The sequence below is a fragment of the Trematomus bernacchii genome, unplaced genomic scaffold (genome assembly GCF_902827165.1).
Source record: "Trematomus bernacchii unplaced genomic scaffold, fTreBer1.1, whole genome shotgun sequence".
NCBI classification, from domain to species: Eukaryota; Metazoa; Chordata; class Actinopteri; order Perciformes; family Nototheniidae; genus Trematomus; species Trematomus bernacchii.
This window is the reverse complement of record NW_022987698.1, coordinates 6682747-6699301: the sequence shown is the minus strand read 5'-3', so window position 1 is coordinate 6699301 and position 16555 is coordinate 6682747. Positions and strand designations below refer to the sequence as shown.

General features: G+C 39.2%; 1 protein-coding gene across 1 annotated transcript; it reads right to left on the bottom strand.

The window, feature by feature from the left end:
- Nucleotides 1-1528: 1528 nt before the first annotated feature.
- On the bottom strand, nt 1529-3733 carry gpr25 (G protein-coupled receptor 25). The gene has a single exon (XM_034139165.1). The coding sequence runs from the start codon at nt 3679-3681 to the stop codon at nt 2578-2580; it is 1104 nt and encodes a 367-aa protein (XP_033995056.1). The 5' UTR covers nt 3682-3733; the 3' UTR covers nt 1529-2577.
- Nucleotides 3734-16555: the final 12822 nt, after the last annotated feature.

Sequence of the window (16555 nt, the reverse complement as noted above, 5' to 3'; positions counted from 1 at the left end):
CATGTCACCAGATATCAATATGTTCACAGGTCACAGGTTCACATGTTCATGTCAATGCCTATTAAGAACACTAGACAACATGAGTTTTCTCAGAAAGCTTATTCTGTACAGATCTAGTAGAGCTCATGTTGAGATGACTTTTTAAGGAACAAGAAACCCACAGTTAATCACATGACCTGAGAGTTGCAGTGTTGAATTGTGTTTGAAGTTCTGCCTTATGGTTAAACTGTGAAATCTTGTTCATTGTACTAAACTACTAGGCACCTTGTATGGCAGCCTCTGCCTCTTTATAGGTGAATGTTGACTTGTATTTGTAAAAGCGTTTAAGGGGGCGCAAAGACTGGAAGTGCCTTCATATTATTACATCAATACACCAACCAGCTCCAGATTAACCTGTATTTTTATATGAAAGCCTACTATTATAGTTTTTAGATCATCATTGTAACATTTGACAGGGATTTAATCTTCCCAGAAACAGCAATCATACTCACTAGACAAGTTGAAGAAAAGTTCACTTTTCAAATTGCATGACTGAAGTTTTGAAAATATGAGTTTTGCAATGAGAGTCTTACAACCACAGAAAAGGAGCAGCGCTGTGAGAACTGAGAGTCTCTCAGACTGCGATCAAGAACTGACTGACAGCTCGCCCACTGTGCCAAGGTCACACCTTTCATTATGTGTGTACCAGACTGGCAGAATAAGTCACTCAGTTCATTAAAGGGTTTCTATTCTGGACTTTGATGCCAGACTATATCTTCTGTAAGAAAAGGAAATAACACATTACACTTCTAACAAATCAAAAGTAGAATTTTTAAGCACGCCGAGGGACATTATAACTTAGATTAATAGATTAAAACCGTTATATTACAGTTGCGGATTGAATTAATCTATAGCTTTAAAAAATGTGTGCCTATTAACATCATTGCACTTTATATCCCATCAATTCAGTGATCTAAAATGTATTTCAACTTGTAAAAAAGGATTTCTCCCAGAAATTAGGATGAAGAATTGGTGATCAAAATCCATCAAAGTAATGGTCATGCGGTAGGGTTTTCTCTCAACTATTTTAAATAAAAAATAAACATCAAAAGGTACATTGTGGCAAATAATTCTTAATTTTCTTATTCCAATTAAAAAACATTGAAAATACAATTTAAAAAAAAATCTAAATTGTCTGATTTGTCGGCCACATTAGAATATATCCTGTTCTGTCGTTTTTTCAAAGTATGCATAAACGGTGTTACAGCAATAAGATACTCAGTGTTCTGATGTTTATCTTGACACATATGAGTTTTTTGTTGAGGGAAAATTCCTGACGCCGTGGCGTGCACCAACCGATTTTTTCACATTTGAAACTACATATAGAAAAACAAGTGGGCACACATGAACATTTGAACTTTCATATACCCGACTCTGGCCTTAACACTCATATGAATACCTTTGATTTACGAGAAGTAACATTTGGCCGTGCCTCAGGGACTCTACTTTGTTGGCAGACGCTAAAAGAAATATTATAACGAGAGATTAATTACTGTACAATGTTTTTTTTTTATTACAATTAGAAACACCAAAACAACACTTTTAATAGCTAATGCTGATACGTATTTTGTCCATTATAACACATGGACATTAGGAAGTTGTATTGCGAATTTCTGCATAATCTGTGAATTATTGCTTTAAAACTTACAATTAATAAAACATTTAAAACAGCATTTTAGAAACATTTCAGTAGGGAACTGCAGAAAAAAATGTACAAGGCTCTGCATGTTATCATTTAAAATAGCAAAAAACAACAGATAGTTTACTTTACAAAGGGAAACAACATGTTATTTCTTATTAGAGAATGTAAGAACAAGCAACTACAACTGAATAGTAATGACAGCATTTATTAAAAAAAATGCTGCCAAGCTCCAAACATGTTTATAACAACATTTATTTAAATTAAAATAACCTGACATTTTTGTTAATTCATTTTAGATTCAATTATAGATATTCTGACTAAACATCATTGTATTGACTTCACATGCCACGGTTTAAAGCTGCAGCTATTTATATGCTGAGGATTGCAGTGAAACTCACATCTTTGTACCGTTTGTTTGAGAGGAATATTTTTTCAGCATTTATTTTTTAATGCAACTTAATACATTCCTGCTTTTGATATATATACAAGATAAGAAAATGCAACTTCAGTTATTCTACATATTTAAAGACTATATTTAAACCTCTTAATTCAAACAATTTCAATCTACTTTTGTTACAAATGGTTTAAGGTTGTTCATAAAACAATAAGATATCAATTACTGACTCCTAAATCTAAACTACTGCATAGTGCACCATAAGCAGATATAAACAGCATATTCCATATTTGTTGTAAATGAGAATACAGAAGATATATGACAAAGCAAAATCACAAAACTGTACTTACTCAAAAAAAATGTATTGCCATGTGTCTGGTTTTACTTTGTATTCAAATATCCCTTGAGAAAAATGTGCACAAAGTCTCTTATCATCACGATGAGCACGACATAAAGCACTTTTCTCCCTTCAAAGTGAAATTATTTAAAATGTCCTCTCCTCCTACTCACACATCTGGAGCCGAGTTCTCCCACCGACTGCCCCACAGCTCTCTGAAGTGTCAACATTGGTGAAAGAGGCTGAAGAGTGGTGGCTCTGCAGGAACTTCTGCTTCCCTGTGAACCTCTTGCACAAGTTCTGGGCACTTCGTCTGAAGTGATTGTCCAGGAAAAAGTAAATGGCCGGATTCACACAGCTGTTGAGGAAGGCCAGGCATCCCGACAAGAGGAGCCCGTTACTCTGCCAAGACTCAGCTTCACAACTCAGGTCAGCTTCGGAGAGCTTCGCGCTGATAATGATGACTTTGAAGATGTTAAAGGGGAGCCAGGACACCACGAAGGCCAATATGATGGAGAGGACCATCTTCAGGGAGTGCCTGTGCCGCGCTTCAGCCCGAGGATTGGCAGCACAGTTCTGATTGAGATACATCATTATGGTGCCATAACAGAGCACGATGATCAACACAGGGATAACAAAAGTGAGTAAAGCCATGGCGAGGCTCAGGCCCAGAAAAATGGGTGAGTTGTTTTCTTCCACGCAGAAGAGTCCATCCCCTGAGGGCTCCACTCTGCGGTACAGAAGAGATGGGATACCCAGCACCAGAGAACTCAGCCACACAGCAGCACATGTCGCCCGGATGCACCTGCTGCTCCTGAGGTACCTCGAGTCCATCAGCTTCACCACCGCCAGGTAGCGGTCCACACTCATGCAGGTAAGGAAGAAGATGTTGGAGACGCGGTTCACAGCTATGATGAAGCTGCTCAGTTTACACAGAAGGTCTCCAGCAGCCCCAAAGTCCCAGTGGCCGCTGCGGCTTGCAGAGATGGCCCACAGAGGCAGAGTGAGGACGAAGACGAGGTCTGCCAGGGCCAGGTTGACAACAAAAGTGTCCACCAGACGCCCACTTTTCCTACCTTTGCTGCCCACCACCGAGATCACAAAGAGGTTGCCCAGGAAGCCTGTGAGGAATATCATGTAATACAGTATGGGCAGGAAGATGTTGGAGCCACTCATGTGTGAGCTGGGACAATCCACCGTGGCATTGACAAGGTCAGTAAAGTTCTCACTGTAATTGTAGTAATCGTAATACTCTGTGAAGGCGTACATGGTGAGAGATCACAGAGAGGCTCTGCAGCTGCTGTTGTGTGGCAGGGTGGTTAGTCTTTGCAACATGCAGCTACTGGGTAAAACCACAGAGAAAAATAGATCCTTTTCAACCCTTACCCCTCTGCCTGTGATAACTTCCTCTTAGTTACATTTCTACATGTGATTGGCTAAAAGGAAGAAATTGCAACCTTTTGTTTTATTTCGTATCAGTTCACAGTTGCAGTGGTTTGACCTGGTTATACTTTCCTGTTGCAATCTAACTTAAATGATAACATATTTACCTACTGTGTGTGTGTGTGTGTGTGTGTGTGTGTGTGTGTGTGTGTGTGTGTGTGTGTGTGTGTGTGTGTGTGTGTGTGTGTGTGTGTGTGTGTGTGTGTGTGTGTGTGTGTGTGTGTCCACCTCAAATGTCATATCTGCCTAATACAGAGGAGGACCAGAGGTGAAATCAGTTTTCTTTTTTTTAAAAAGGTAATTTGTACTATCACAGTTGTTATTTTACTTAAGTTATGCAAATACAAGTAAAAGCCTTTTACTCAAGTAAATGCACAATGTATTTGCATCAAAAAAGAATATCATTTTTATTTTGTTATAATGAAATATCATATTATTGAATAAAACGTATTAATGCATTATGTTCATCACTAAAAGTTGCAGCTGGCAAAAAAGTAGAATCTCTGAATCTGAATCTTCTTAATCTTCTTAAACTGTCAGATACATTTAATGGAGTACAAACTACAACAGCCTCTGAAATGTAATTGTATAGTAGCAAAAGAAGCATAAAATGGAAATACTTATATAAAGTTAAAGTACCATAAAAATGTACTGTTACTGTTTAAGTACGTTTATTTATACTATGAGTGTGAATTACCACAGAAAGTATTTGTCTTCAATCACGGTGTATTGGATGTGTGTAACCAGTAGAGGGCAGGTAAGATTTACTTGTGTTTCCTGTGTGGCGACCTCCTGCCTGCCTGGGTTCAGAAGCAAATGTCACTGATCTTCTGCCCAAGAAATCTTTTGTTTCACTGCGTATTTCCATTTTATTTGTGAAAAGACACTTCCAGTTCAAGCTGTGAATAAGCAGGATGAATCAATGTCAGATAATATATCCGCCTCCTTTTATTCTTTATTCAAATCAGAGTATTTCACACACGTTCAACAAATATTATTTCCCTTTAAAGCCTTATTACCTTACGTTAGTGTTTCCTTTTAAGCTACAGAGAAAGTGCCCTCAACTATTCGTATGTGAGGCCCCTCAAAACTGTAGATCCACATAATGTTATCACTTCATACTGTATTAACGTTACATTCATCATGACCATGTTGTTCTGATTAAAGCTAACATTATATAGTGTCCCTTCAAAAGATATAGACTTTATAAAAGAAGACACAAATTAGACAAACAAGGTTAGTTCAAATCCAATATTCATCAGCAGTCCCTTGGCAGCTCACCTTCAAAACACACAGCTAGAGAAAACATATTACAAAACAACACAGCAAGCAATAACTTTTACTCAAAAACAGAACCAAAGATGACATTTTAAATATGCAGATATCAAATGTAAAATGCTGATCATGGACAAGCAGCTATACTGTCTTATTGAAACGTTTACTTTCAGTTTCTCGATTTGAACTGTTTTGTTTTCACGTTCACTCTGTTACCAACTATGTGTAGAGGCCAGTTTTAGCACTGACTCAGCATAAATGATTGTTTAGAGAAAGTGTGATTGTTGCCAACAATTAGATAGCAAACTGCTTTCTGCTGTGCACAAGTCAAAAGGTGATTCATATATTTCATCTTGTTTGTCTATAGTGTAATATTACCATTGTAATCTTTGTCAGATTATCCAAATAAATGGAAAGAGCCTATAATTTACTGCCATGTTGCTTGAACCTGAAAATGACAAACAAATCAAAGATAATTTTCATGCACAATGGACTATAACCTGGTCTGAAGAAGCAGGCAGTGTCTTTTGATAACATGATCTTACTGATAAAGCTATTGTTTTTAATCAGCTGCCGGGGATGTACTGTCACAACCACACAAACCAAGATGAACCCTGAAACTGCTTGACGAGGCATTGTGCATGAGCAGATAATCTTTACCAAATACTGTACTGGTGCACAGGGTGGCTGTGGCTCAGCATGTCGTTATGTCCCTGGGCATGACACTTCACCCCAAATTGCTCTTGTGGGGATTGCCCACAGTACTGAATGTATGTAAGTCGCTTTAGATAAAAGCATCTAACAAATGACATGTAATGTGTCCGTATGGATGGTATGATTCAACCAGCTGCTCAATGCCTCTATGATTCACCCTGGTGAAAGATAACAGAGAAGGCTTTGGCAGCCATTGTTACAGGGAAGGAAACGGTCATCACGACTACCTCCTCAGGAGATATTAACTCTGTAGTCCAGCTCTCAGCTATTGTGCTGAGGATGTTGGAGGACAGGCCGGAGAACGCCCTATTGTTCTGCAGGAGAGTTTCAGTTAAGAAAGCAAAGTGAATGAAAGACCTCCTTATAGGATCCCTGCTCCACTTTCTGGCATTGTGCGTTATTCAAACACTCTTTGTAGCGTCAAGGTGATGGGTGAATATACTCATCACGGCAGAAAATCCTGTCAGTCCCGCTTTGTTCGGTTTGACGACGTTCTCCCTCATGCTCAGCTGTACCTTTTTCCTTTAAAAAGTTTTAATTATTTCTTCTGCATTCTTGCTGCCCTGTCAGTGGAACACTACATTCCTCTCCTCGAATAAGTGCTGTCTAACTCCAATTGAGTAGAGTAAATGTGAGAGCCAGTGAATGGAGCAGCCTCAATAGGAGAAAATAAACAATTGCATTGGTCCATGGGTGCAGCGGGGGAGAGCGGATGAGAGGAAGGGAGAAAGGCCTCCCTAACGTGCTAAGATTCCCATGGATACTCAGTCCTTTTTCTGTTGAGAGGAGGATCTCGTAAAGTACTTCAACAGTGGATGATTTCTCTTTTCCTTTGACCCTGTTTTTATTTGAGGAGAGAAAGGGTGGTATGCGTCAGGGTGATTGTTAGACATATGGGGGGTCACATGCACACACGTGCGCACTCGTATACACACACACACACGTACAATTTGCCCCTCACTTGTCGAGTGCTAAGTTTAAAAACGGAGTCCATTGTTTGGGTGTGAAAGGTTCTTGTTTTAGCTGTTTAACTGAATCAAAAGTTCCTTCAACACAAAGGATTGCACCCTCAGGCCTCCATTATGTGTCATTTTAAGTGAGGAGGGGCGTTTAACTGTTCCTGTTTTAAAAAAACAAAAAACTTTTAAACCCACTTTCTTTAACCTTCACACAACGGATTTTTCTCTCATTAGAAATCACATGATGGATACATTTTACCAGCACCTAAATGCCTAAAGCACAATATTAAAAAGTTCTATAGGAGTGCAAAGAGCTCAAAAATAAAAAAAATGGTGATGAATTTATCACAGTTTGTCAGTTTGAGCATATAGGCAAAGTCCAATTTGAGGATAGAAATAGCCCAAGCTAGAAAATTGATATCAGTGAGAGAGCATTTTTCAGATTTGAGTTGATAGGTGGTTGATGACCTTTTCAAGATGATATCCAGGCATGGCTTCATTAAGATATTGTTAGGTTTTGGCTACCATTTGACTCAATTGTTCTGGGGACTCACTTAGATTTGTGTTTACTAGTTTTTAACTTGGTGGTTTATGCCTGAATTCAATCATTTGTTCTTCTTTTACTTTGACTTAGCATTACATTGAGATTCTGGACTTATTATCGTTATTTGTATGATCACTGACTGCTTTCGAGTCATGCAGTGGATGCATTGCATTGTGGAATTGATGGCTGACATTTCTTTATTTGTTCTGAAGACAGATAGTGAATGTTGTCTAGAAGGCAACTCCAAAGAAATTGGGGTGAAAATGCTGAATTTAGCTGATGCTTTTAGCTTACATTTTTGTAATGCTGGAAATCACATCTAAGAAAATCAAAACAGGATGCCAGTGTGCAACACATTTCAACTTTGAACATAGCAAGATCATCATAATGAAACTGAGAGCATAAGTGTCTTGTTTTTAGGATAGGTGTGTATGCGGTGAAAGATGCTCAGGCATGTCCCCTTTTTGCCGTTACAGCAACTGTTATACTGCTTCATAAGGTTTCAATTTTTTAAGTATGGTTATTATAAATTAGGAAAAAAAAATGTTTTGCCCACAGTGAAATGTGTGTTCAGTTTTTTGTTATGTTTAATTGTAATGGGACATTTTAAAGCCGGAAACGATATCCTTCCCCCATATCAAAAACAGTATAAAAAACACTGAGTTCCACTGACTACATCTTGAGTAAATACAATTAACAATTAAAATCTAAAATGTGACTCAGATCAACTATCATTTTCAGAATGCTGCTAGTTAAGATTTTAAAATCTTTGGCCCTTTTGTTTTCCATATGATTTAAAATGATCTAATCCTGTTTCTTGCATGCTTATATCACATTTTCTTGTTTTGCTGTTTGAATCTGATGCATTATTTGCTAATTGAACTTTTCGTAAACAAAAACTGAAGGCTTTCAGTCTAAATGTGTCTCTCAGAGTGCAGGTTATCCGTCAGAGCATTTAGTAAACACGGCTTAACTACTCAGCGAGGAGTCATGTTTCATCTGCTGCTGAGAACTTAATGAGCAGCTTTGAGAGAAGACAGGAGAAGCCTGTTGGCCCTGCGGCGGGATCAGGTTTGTGTGGAGGGGAGACTATAATGGCTAAATCATTAAGTAGGGAAATCATTATTGCACTAGCATTGCTGGCAGCTGGTGGCAGGAGCGTGAAAGACCAGGAAACATAAGCTGATACATGGAAGAGGTGGATGATCTGAAAATGCATTTCATTATATGTTTGTGATATGACACTGTCATATATTACGTTTTTAAAGTAGGTTTTTCAAGCTGCAAATTGTGTTATATGGCAGTAATTGCATTCTGCAGCTATTAAAGAGGAACTTTTTGCAGTCGTCTTAAAGTAGGAGTGTGTAGGATTTGGGAGATGTATTTACAGAAACCAAAAATATAATATTCTTAAATTATGAATAAATGTGTTTTCTTTTGCTGAATGAGCCCTTTGTATCTACATTATGCTATTCGTCTTCCATGGGGTTCACCAATCTTGCACCATCATGTTCCTCAGTGAAACCAAACTCTGGCTCAACAAGGGCCATTCATGTGTTTAGGTTACCTGAAGCCTTATGAGGGACAGGGAGGGGTAAGCGGAGCAACACTGCAATCTGCATCGTCACTGCTATATGGCACTAAGTCTGATACAATGGGCCTTTGTTAGCCAGATAACATTCACTGATGTCAAAACAGGGCCCAAAACATCAAGCTTGATTCTACATGAACCTGAACAGTCTCTGTTCATGCTCCACGTTCTTCTGCCTTAGCTCAAAGCTTGATTAAAACAGCCCATACATTAGTCATGACATTACAACAACAAAAAAGGTCAAACCGACCTGATTCAAGCACAGGGGAAGTAGAAGAATTACAGCCCAGGCTCAAACGTTAGCGTAGAGAATGAAGGTCTACTACATCCCTAACCCACAATAACAATATTTCTTAGCATGCAGTCACATATCCTAATGAAATAGGTTGTCAAGATGAACACTGTTTGTCACTTTTGTGTTTTCATACATGTTTTTTGCTGGGATGTTTTTCAGCTAAAGATACCATCAGCTCACATTAAAAAAAACATACCTCATTTAGATTAAAATTGAACTGCGACGTATCCCAGAATCCAGACTGTCTGTGTTTCAAATGCCACGCATGTGTTAAAAATTCAAGATTGGCCTAATTATCATGTCATTACAATTAACTTTCTAAATCTGGACACTAGTGAGGCACAACAGACTTTTGCTTTGCCACACTAACTTACGGGAGTGGGGTTGTAACAATGACAGCTTTATCACTTTCATTAACAATTTGCATTAATTACAGTCTACAATCCAGTCTTAACATCTGAGCTTCATTAGAGGCATAATGTCAATACAATTGCTTTAATTTTCTAGTTGTTTTATGATGCAGAGAATTTGTTAACCCAACACAATAATACCAAGACTTGTTATGAATTGAAACACTTTGGTGTAACCCTAAGAAGCTAGTTGATAGTTTGAGTAATAAATAGTGACATCCTCTTTTTGAAAAGATAATGACAAGGAGATCATGGACATTTGTAGAGGCTGCAGACTCGACCCGTCAGGTGTTCTGCTGTGACTGGACTGCCCTTGTCTCCCAGGGGAACGTTTTTGGAGCAGATGGCTGCCTCAGTGGGCAGCGTTGAGTGTCAGCTGACAGTAAATGATCTTCTCAGCGAGGGGCCATTGTGTTACGGCTTGTCCTTGTAAAGCGAAGAACAAATTTGTATGAAACTGTAAACGAAGAATGATGAAAATCATCATGGTCTACAAAGCGGGCTGGGATTGGTGGCTGACATTGATCCTCCTCATTTGAGTTGAGAAGAGCATCTACTGCTGCCGGGCTGATTAGGAGATCAGGAGATTATCTGGTCCCGGGGTGATCCCAGGAAGGTGAAAGTCTCAGCTGTGTTCACAATGAGGGACCTGATCTCCAGGGGAAGAGGGGCACGCAGGTCCCCTCTGAAGCCAACCCTCATCTTTATAGTTGTATCTGTGTTTTGAGGGCTGTATTTCTTGGCCCTGTCACCACCATCGTAACAGTTTTACTTGTCACATATTTGGTTACTACAAGCTGATTGATCCGCCTACACAACCAAATGTGTCAAGACTATGTCTCACCTCTTGCTATGAGTGAGCCTCTCACTTTGTTTTGACTCAGTGGGGCCGCCCACACAGATTTCATTCTCAGTTTGTTATTAGCTGTGAGGACCTGTTCACATTAGGAGTGTTTTGGGTCAGCAGGTCAGAGGACAGGCTTACCAACACCTGGGGGACAGAGTTCATCGCTCAGAGAGCAATTAGGAGCAGAAAGGCTGAACCCCGACCAATGACAGGCAGGCGTATCACTCCTGGCTGCAATAAGAGGTCATCAGCGAGAACATGCATTCGTTTGTAAGGTGTTCAGAGGTGTCATTGTGTGTGGGTCAGAGGGAACTGTGCATGCAGAGCAGGAGCAAGAAAGCATTGTTGATTTTCAGAGAAGATTGTTTGTTTTTTAAAAGAGAAACAAAACGGGGTGGCTTTAGAGGAAGGGGTGATGAATGTGTTGATGGTGGCATTTTGATAGGGGTAATTTTGACCTGACAGGGCCCAGGCTCTCTCATGAATCAAAATGTGTCAGCCAGGCGCTGGAGATGGAGGGCTGCTCATTGTGGCTCTGACACCCATGTGAGGGGCTGAGGCTGCTGGGGGTCAAGTGTGACACCTCATTAGGACGATGTTGATTTAGTGTGGCCGCAGCGCAACAGACCTCCTCCCATGGGGTATGGAGAGGCGTTTGAGTGAGGGGGTGGGGAGCACCGGGCTCCGGACAGAGAATGGGGGGCTACTGCTCTTCATCCGCAAGGCTGTCATCTGACAGCTTGCAAATCATGCACCTACGCCAACACACCCTGCCCCCTCTTTAAATCTCACCCTGTCTCTAGCTTTTAAGCATGCATTTATTTACCTAAGGCGCTGTGTGTAATTGTTTTTTAGAGATATACATGTGTATCTAATCTAGTTTTGTGTTTGTGGGTTTTTTAATGTGGGGCCCTCTGGTTTGGTCTGTTTTCCCCCTCAGTGAACCCAACACCCCTGACAGAATAATTTCGACCTTTCACCTTTGATCTTTGATCGATTTGAAATTGTTTTCTGTAATGTCAAGATTACTTCTGTTCTGATAAGCTGCAGTTGTGCCCCGCAGCTCAAGTGCAAATTGTTATTTGCCAATTTCAAGAACGAGAGTCTGAAGGTTTAGGAATTGGAGCTTCAATGTTTAAAAGCATGTTTAAAACCTTAGCTGATCCTGTGCATTATTTTGAGTTTTGAACTTTAGTTTGAAATTGCTATTGAGATGGAAATATTTACCGAGATTAAACTTTGAAAATAACATTTCGTTTTTGTCTAATACTTGCTAACATGCGAAAGATAAAGTCAAACTTGAAGTAATAGTTTCATTGTTAAACCTTACTTAATTGTTTCATTTTTAAATACAAATAAAAAAGATGTTTTTATTTACAAAAATGTCTCTGTACACACTCTGTTAAGCTTTTCCTGGTTGCTCATTGATTTTGAATATTGTTGTACACAAACTCAATGTTGATCTTGAATGAGCTTTTGTAACTGTTTTGGATCATTGATAAGGCTGAGATGGGCTTTGCTGTTATTTCTTCTGAAGCATTAGCCCACAAAACAAATCTGTTAAATTTCTGATTATTCAAAAAGTTGAACATTAGGGATTTGATGGCAGGATGCAAAAAGTGTTCGGGACAAATGTAAACTTTGACCTTTAGATGTAGTGCCCCCATCTGGCCAACTTGTCATATTGCATTAGAAATGTGCAGGCACAGTTCATGCAAGTCACAGTTGAAGTTGTATCCCTGATACTTTGTGCAACATTGAGAACTACTGTGGTAAAAAAGACAAATATCAATTAACAATATTCATTTGAATTGTGTTATATGTTTTATGGATAGCTAATATGTCCATTATTTAAATGTCAGCATCCCACAATGCCTTGCAAATGGTTAAAACTATTATGATTGATCATCTCAATTATTCTTCCATGCTGGCTTTTTATTCAGGTAGCTTGACTGATCTATTCATGTCAACTGATCCTCTGTCCCCTAATTTCTTCTCTGTTATTACATCTCAGTTTCAATTACAGCACAAAGCCACACAATGCTGGACTGTCAGTGTGTCTCATTGGCTCGGAATTCATTGAGAAAATTAATGTCTGTCTTAGTGTCTGCGGCGGCTTGAATTTGATTACTGTGACTCAGAGGCCCTCACCAAATGTCATAGTTTGTCACCGGGCAGTTTCCCCCTTGTTCTGCACCACACAAAAGACATTGAGTTACCCTTTATTGCATGAACTCATCATGCATACTTAAATCCAAAATGATGGAAAGCGTTGAACCAAAGGATTGTCAAAATCAGAAAGTGCATGAATAATGAATGAAATCACAGTCAGTTATCATCCAAATAAAGACAATGATTTTTGGCCTAAAAATTAAGGATTGTGTGATCGAGGTAATAAATAGGTTTTAAGTTTGAACTAATATTGCCGATAAGCCTGACCTTCTTTAGTCCCATGGTCTCTGAGACGTGCGTGCGCACACACACACACACACACACACACACACACACACACACACACACACACACACACACACACACACACACACACACACACACACACACACACACACACACACACACACACACACACACACACACACACACACACACACACACACACACACACACACACACACACTCAGTCACACACGCACCCACAAACAAAGGTGCAGAGGGCCATCTGTCTTTTCTGATGGTACAGATCTGGGAAAACAATGAAGGTCTCGTGACATTTCACAGATTTCCCTCGAAGCACTTCACACTTCAAACACACAGATCTCTGCTGTTTTCCTCGCCACTGTTGTCTTTGATCAATTAAAATCTTATAAATTACAGAAACGATATTTGTCACCCACTTATTAATAAATCCGTCTTGCCAAGAATGAATGATTTATGAATGCTGTTATAGCCGATGTCACAGTCCACTTTTGTTGCCTTTGAGATTTTACTCATTAGTCTGAATAATAACTGTCACTAATTCAAGCTGTTCTCGAATGGCTTTTTGAATAGAAAGAGAGGGAGAGAGTGCGAGTGAGAGAGAGAGGCAGCAATAGAGAGGAGAGAGGCCTGAGAGATTAACTCCAGTGAGCTCACTCTGAGAGGCCCAGGAACGGCTGAATATTGTTCTAGTGGTGGGGAGATGGGGAGATGGAGGGGGGGCCGAAAGGAAAAAAATCCCTATGCAGCCAGAGAAATGAACTTGATGATCTCAGGGGGGCGGGGGGAGGATCACCATTCCTTGCTCCTGACAATCAAAATTAGATTGGCCAGCACTGTGTCAACACTAGCCTCAGTTAAGGCATGACAGGGGAGGGAGGGAGCGCAACCCCCCCCGTGGGTGTTTGAGAGTTTGCCATGTGAACTATGGAGACCCCACAGTGCCTTTCACTGACTGCTCAGGCCTCAAAGAAATGCACAGCCCCTTTTTATAGGCCAGCACTGTAACCGACAGCATCTCTGCCCCGAGCTCTATATTTTGGCAACTCGTTATTGCTGTTTTTGCTGCCATGTTGCATTAAACCCTCACAATCTGCACAACTGGGACTACAATCTGCGAGGCATGTGAATCAGAACAAACAATATGAACTATAAATGTGAGCAATAGAGCATTAGTTCTGCATTTCTCTTTCACTCATCCTTATCATTTGAACTTTTAGGGTATGCAAAGGCAAATGTATTCAAATAGAACAATTCATACATTAACAGAAAATAATAAATGTACCTGATATGTTTGTAGCAATTTATCTTGTATTTAAACCAAATATGAATATGCAAATATTGAAAAATAAAAATAAAAGCTTCCTAAAATTAGACAAGCAAGCAACAAAGAGAAATGAATTCATGAACGTGTTTATATAAAAAAAAATATTATTAACATGAGATTGTCATATGTTATTTTTCTCAAGGTTTCTGTGGAACATTAAAGTACACATGTTAAAATCACAGTAAATTGTTCCTTTTTTTATGTTTTTGTCATTTTCTTGCATAAATCACACTGATGTCTGTGAAGGGGGGGTGAAACTCACTTGATCAAGGGTTGTGTTTTTGGAGGTTTGATCAGTGACCTGGATTATTTCACTGTGTCCTGCCCATGAGAGAGGGAGTGCAGCTGTGTCCTCATATAACCTTCTCAAATGTTGTATTATATCATCCCCATAAATGTAATAGGAGAATTAACAGCTTTAACAATACTTTTGAGAGAAATAGCATCTTGATGTTTTTGTAGGTTGTCATTACCTTTGTGTCCCCACCCTACATCTGTAATATTAACTGCACTGCATGTGGTATGCTACAGATTGAAGATGTTGTTCCAAAAACAAGTCCGATTTAGGATTATTACCGGGCTGCAGGACGACAGCGTGGGACAAAAGGTTTTGTTTTTCACTCTCAGGCTGATTCCTGTTGTTGCCAAAAGTTAGATGTCCGACTGACTTTCAAGTAATCACACACTGCTGTGAGGAGCATTCAAAATAAGTGGATGGAATGTGCAGATTGCCGAGTATTGGCAGAGGAAAAGTGGCCTCGTGTTTTCAGTCATCATTAAGATGTTGTACCTGTGCGAAACACGCAGAGAGTTCATTGCTCACATCCTGCATGAAAGATTTTTCTCTTTGATATGGTGTTTCAACTTCATGACCTCTGTGGGTTTTAGTTTGGATAAGTTGTAACATCTAAGGATTATGATTTGTATTAAAAGATATCTACATCTACTTTACATATGAAGATAAGTGTATGATACATACAGTAAATACATTCCTTTCTTTTTTAAGACACATAAAATAAAATCAATAACATATTGGGACTTTTTTGTAGACAGACAGGAAATGCAGCAACGGTCTTGATGTCAGATTCAAACCTGGGCCTTTGCGGTAAGGATTTGAATAACTTCTAGGAACAAATTATTTCATTAAACTATAGTCAGTAGACAAATATTCACTGCTCCTGTGCTGTATGTCATGTCATTTCCCTTTAATTATTTTTCAGATACGATTTCACTCAGATACGATTTCACTCTCTTACTTTGAAATAAATCTGTGTACTGTTGTCCATCTATCACGGGTATCAACTGTACTGGTGAATCTTTAATGTTGTTGAATGCCCCACAGAATATAAATTGTAAAACTACAACAGGATGTACAGATATGAGTATAATTAAGGTCTGACTGTGAGAAAGAAAATCCTCCAGGGTAGGGGTGGGCATCCTGTCCCCATGTATACTCTCAGATCTGTGGGACGGCTCAGAGACATGCAGCCCCTCAACAGCATCTACAGCATAGTCAGCATCAAACCAGATGGTGCGCTGCGAGCACAAAAGAGTGACAGCTGTCATTCTCTCAGACCCTGAAACTCTGCAGGGAACTCCACCTATTGATTAACCAGAGTGGAACAAAATGAAAATGGATCAACATTAATAGGATTTCTCAGAGTAAATGTTAATTTTTTAAATCACAGTTAAATGTAATTGGATTTTAAGCCGAAGACACAAAACAATACTTGTAACATGTTGTCTGTTGAGTGTTTTGAATAAAAAACATTTAAAAAAAAAAGTAAATACTTCAATTTTGAAACAAATTGAAGTAAGTATTCAAGAAATAGTTTGCTAATGTAACATTAATGTTGTATTTACTACCCCAAAACATGATTTTGTGTCTACTTTGAGAAGGTAGAATAAACACATAATATATGATTTTTTTAAATACATTACATTTCATTTAGCTGACGCTTTTATCCAAAGCGACTTACAATGACCAATTACAGGGACATTCTCCCTGGAGTAGCTGAGGACTAAGTGCCTTACTCAAGGGCACACTAGTGGTGGTGTTCCCGGTGGGATTTGAACTAACAACCTTCCGATCTTCAGCCCACCTCACTATCCATTAGACCACCACTATCACTATACAACAGAGTGAAACAGAAATTCAATATGCAATGAACCACACGCTTCACTATTATTCCTTGTTGAGGATTTGGATTCTCTATACTTATATCTTGTGTCTCCCCTGTTTTATTGTCATGTGAGATTCTTTCATCCCTGAGTCCCCTCTCTAAACATAGCCGGTCACTGA